Source organism: Henckelia pumila, chromosome 4 (assembly GCF_033568475.1).
Source record: "Henckelia pumila isolate YLH828 chromosome 4, ASM3356847v2, whole genome shotgun sequence".
In the NCBI taxonomy this organism is placed as follows: domain Eukaryota; kingdom Viridiplantae; phylum Streptophyta; class Magnoliopsida; order Lamiales; family Gesneriaceae; genus Henckelia; species Henckelia pumila.
The window spans coordinates 134,276,834-134,281,687 of NC_133123.1; the positions used below are offsets into that span (position 1 = coordinate 134,276,834).

Sequence of the window (4,854 nt, forward strand, 5' to 3'; positions counted from 1 at the left end):
TCTCATGATCTGAATTAAGTTATAAGATTCTTAATACCTAAGAAAAAGCTTCAATTTTCGGAGGTTGCATCGACTAGTACGTACTAGATGTCATAGACAAGAATCATGTTGGGCAGGAGTAATTGGTGTGGTACTATTAACCGGGGAAATTGCGACCGGCGGGATATCGGTGGAGTTGAGCTGAGGCGGCGGATGTTGCCACCGGGGGAGCGGCCCCGCGAGGAGGAGTGTGTGGAGGAGGGGTCCCGCCTCCATCACCGCCTGCAAGAACTTGCCGTTCTGCGGGAGTGACTTGTCGCCCTCGGAGGAGGACGACGATGGCGGCGCCCTGTAAGCAGGCGGCGGCCATGTCGTCGAATCGTCGCAATTCGAGGGCGACAAGGACACGTTCTCGTCCACGTCCACGTCCGAGGTGGCGCAATTTGAGGGTGGTAGTGTCTGAAGTTGTTGCAAGAGCTGGTGGTTCTCGGACGCGAGTGATCGGCATTGCGCTTGGAAATCGTCCCTCTCTCTGACGATGCTCGCCAGCAGGTTTTTGAGCTGGAGGATTTCGTCATCTTTTCGCCCAATTTCGTCGTGCGCGGTCAGGATCGCGGCCTCCAGCTCCAATCTTGAGTACAGATACTCCTCAATTCCCTAAACAACATGCCACAAAAAAGCGCGAAAAAAGGCAACCATCAGATAAACATACACAAAAAACATGGATGAAATTGTGTAGACACATGTACTAACTCACCTCTTCTTGATAGTAGTAAGCCCAATGAAGAGGACTGCATTGTTGTTCCATGTTTGGGTAGAGTTGAGCAGAAAAAAGCAAAATGTGAATGAATTGGGGGTTGTTAGTTACACTTTGTTAATTATAAGGTTTTGAGGTAGTTTGCTTTTTGCCTTTTCTTTGTTTGGTTGTAATAATAATATGGGACATAGATATGGTTGGAGAGAAACAGAAAAAAGGCCAAAAGCATGGAAAGGGCAGGTATGGCTATTGCTCAACTTTATACTGCTAGATTCTTAGTACGCACCTTTTAACTGTGAAAGGGATTCAAGAAATATATTATGAATTAAAGTAATTGGGAGCGAGGCTTGAGTGCCCTTTACTTAATTATAATTGTATACATAGTAACCAGCACTTGTTACACTGTTTGTAGAAATAAATAGTTTTCTTCTTTGGGACCTCTTAAATGGTACGAATGTAATTAATAGCTTGTTTTAACATAAAATTGTCCTTTGATATATACATTCGAAAAGATGAAATAGTCCACATTGTTGTCAAGTGAACAAGAATGAAAAAATGGCGATTAATCATTAATTGAATTTTTTTAAAAAAAACTTTTCGAAATTTTCCCTTTTTTTTTTCGCTGAAGGGTGGAGCTGGAGAGTGTCTCGTCGCAATCATGCCGCAACAATGTTCATTTCGAATAAAGAAATTTTATACATATATATATATATAATGAAAAAAAAATTAAAATAGCTTTGTCCATGGTTATCTCTGTTTATTATGTAAGATAGAAATACAAAAATGGTCTTTTGTCTTTTGATATATTCAATCTATCAAATTTTAAAAAAAAAAAAAAGACATCATATTAAAATGAAGCTGTATGATCTTTTGATGTGTTTGATTTTAAAGAACAAAACAAAACACGCAAATTAAAGTTATCATTATATATATATATATATATATATATATATATATATAAACACATATCATATTAAAATCAAATAATTTTAAAAATACATATCATATATTATATTATATAAAAATAACACAAACTATTTGTATATTATATTATTACATGTGTGTGTTGCTGCTAGTATTAATTAATACACCATGTAATTGTATTTATTCATTTTCAAAATGCATTCTATTATACACGGTCGATCGGTATTGTGAGTGTAGATATAATCTTTAAAACATGTGAGCTCAGATTTATATAGTTGTAAAGTAAAATAACAAAATGTTTTGATTTTATTAATAAAATAAAGAGTGCATTACATATAGTTGAAGGAGATGAATAAATACGATCAACGTAAGGGGAATTTATATACACTTAAATATACAATAGAGGCGAATCAATTCAAAAGAGTTTAGCGAAAATAAAATTAACACCTATATTTTTACCTCTCTGCTTTTTAAAAATAAAAATAGTTTTTATTTTTTTTAATGAATACAATTTTAAGCGCTGAAATAAATAAATAAATAATCAATTGTGATGGAGCTAAATTACTGTGATTTATTGCGAGGAATATTAAAATAAAGAAAAATCGTTTTTAAAAAAAAAAAAAAAAAGAAAGAAAAAGGAAAGAGATAAAAATGGGGAAATTAGTTAATGGTAGGGTCCATTCACAAAACTCAACAGTTCGAATTTTTTACCAACTCTGCTGGAAACTGCTCCACCACGCGTTTGTGGGCCTGTGGGCCACAGGCCCACAACCGCACATTTATCCACTAAATCGAGTTTTTATTATTACTGAAATTTTGATGTAGCGGATTGTATTGTTCGTTTTATTTTTTTTCAACGAACAAAAAAATCATTATTAATGTTAATGTATCAAAATTAAATTTCGAAAAATTAAAAAAATCAAAACTAAAATGATCAAATTAATAAACTGAAAAAAACATTTTCCCTCAATGTTTTACTTTCATCCCACGAACAAATTATATTATATTAGTAAAATGATGCACACCGTTGCGTGTGTACAATAATAATTAACATGATTTTATAAAATAAATTATATTTTAAATGAGAAAAGTTATAGTGGGGAGTGAGGAGTGCATGGTAAGTGGGAAGTGGGAAGTGGGAAGTGAGGAGTGGGGAGTGGGGGATTAGCCTACACGTGAAAGAAGAAATGAAAAAAGAGGGGTAAAACAGAAAAGAAAAAATGGTGTCCTCAAGAAACGGATTTTCTAGCATGCTCAAGTATTATATAACAGTAGATATATATATATATATATATTTTTAAAAAACATGACACATTATCCTCGTAATTAAAAATTATAAAAAAAAATAATTACAAATATTTTTGATACATATTGTATAAATATCAACATAATAAGACCGAACACTTATCGATATTAAAAACAATAACTAGTGATAACGTTGTAATTTTAATATTTTAAGATATACAATAGTCTAAGTATCATAATACGATTGTTTTTTTCTAGTAGAGATAAATAATGCATCCTAACATAAAGTAACCAATTATATAAACACATAATACATGAGTATGATTAGTTTTTATAAATTATAATTTTAAAATATATGTTGCGTTCATATGTCACTAGTTTTCATAAATTATAACACTAATACACTACTACACTTTTGCAACTTGGATAATTGATCCAAATGTTAAAAAAATTAAAAAAAAAATCCAAGAAACACAAATGATTAAATATTCTCCCGATATGAAACGATGGTGCTTTATTTTTCAACAACAAAATGATTATTAAGGTTTTATCCCTTGTGTCTACAAAACCAAAACGACAAATATACTCATTTCAAAACATCTTTTATACTCTTAACTAGAGTTGTCAAACGGGCCAATCCATGGCAGGACGAGCCGGCCCACCAAAAATCTACCTTTTGGCGGGCCGAAAATCCTCAACCCAACCCAACCCAAGGTGGGTTGTGGATTAGGCGGGCCGGCTCGCGGGTTGGCTCATGACAAATAAAAATAAATAAAAAAATTATAAATAATTATAAATATTATTTCATAAATAAATATTAATAAAAATATATTAATAAAAATTTAAATTATTGATTTCATGTGTGTAAATTTTATATAAAGTAATTAATACAAAAAAAATTCATAACTTTTATTAAACAATACATATATCATAATAAAAATAAAAATAAGTTATTAATCCTCCAGGCCCGCGGGCCAACCCGCGCGGGTCGCGGGCCTTGGCGGGTTGACCCATATAGGCCCACCTTTTGTTGGGTTGAAAAAATGTCAACCCAACCCACTTAAATTGTGTGACGGGCCGGGCCGACCCGACGGGCTTAACCCAAATTGACGGGCTCTACTCTTAACCCACATTGATTATCTCGTATACATGGCGGAAACAAATTATTAAATCTTGACTTAATAGCGTAAAAGAAAAAGGCAGATTTAAAAATCTTATCTTATTATGTTAGAATTTTTTACATTTTTTGACCAACAATATTGGCACCCACGAATATAAATCTTTATTTATTATGGTTCAAGTTTTAATATTTCTCCTTAAAATTCATGGGTCCACATCGAATGATGGCTCTATATATAAAATGATTCCTTCGTATCATATGATTGTCACCTAACATGATGAAAATACAAGAACATCGGTTTAATTACCTTTTCGTAGGAAATGATAAATTTAAGGATTTTTGTAACTAATTAATTATTTTTGAAACTATTTTCTGTATAAAAATTACTTTGATTATAGTTCAATCATTATTGATGTAATTAAAATGCGTTGACATAATTATTGTCACTAATTATTAACGTTTCGCCAAGTCAAGCCACTACATTATAAAGCCCGGGGCCAAAAAAGCACTTTTTTAAGTGTTTTTCAGTTAATAAGGTGTTTGGTAGACCAAAAAAATGCTTAAATAAACATTTTTTAAAGTTAAAATTAGAGCTTTTTTAAAAGCAAAAAATTGTAGCTTTTAAAAGCACTTATTTTAAAAAATCTCTATAAAATCTAAACGGGCTCACATTGGTTAAAATTAAAGGAAACGAGAATTGGGAGGATAAATTAAAATTGTTTTTTTTAAAAAATAAATTCATCATTCCTCCAATATTCATTTTGAAACTCTTCTTTTATTTTTCGTTTTTTTCATAATGATGAAGCATATGATCGATACTCTTCGGTGC

The 4,854-nt window shown here is 32.0% G+C and overlaps 1 protein-coding gene across 1 annotated transcript; it reads right to left on the minus strand.

Annotated features, from left to right (window-relative positions):
• LOC140894466 (uncharacterized) lies at positions 1 to 799 on the minus strand. The gene is made up of 2 exons (XM_073302970.1): positions 737 to 799; positions 1 to 636 (listed from the first exon to the last, which is right to left on the minus strand). The coding sequence occupies exons 1-2, from the start codon at positions 785 to 787 to the stop codon at positions 91 to 93; spliced, it is 597 nt and encodes a 198-aa protein (XP_073159071.1). The 5' UTR covers positions 788 to 799; the 3' UTR covers positions 1 to 90.
• Between the last annotated feature and the right edge of the window lie 4,055 nt (positions 800 to 4,854).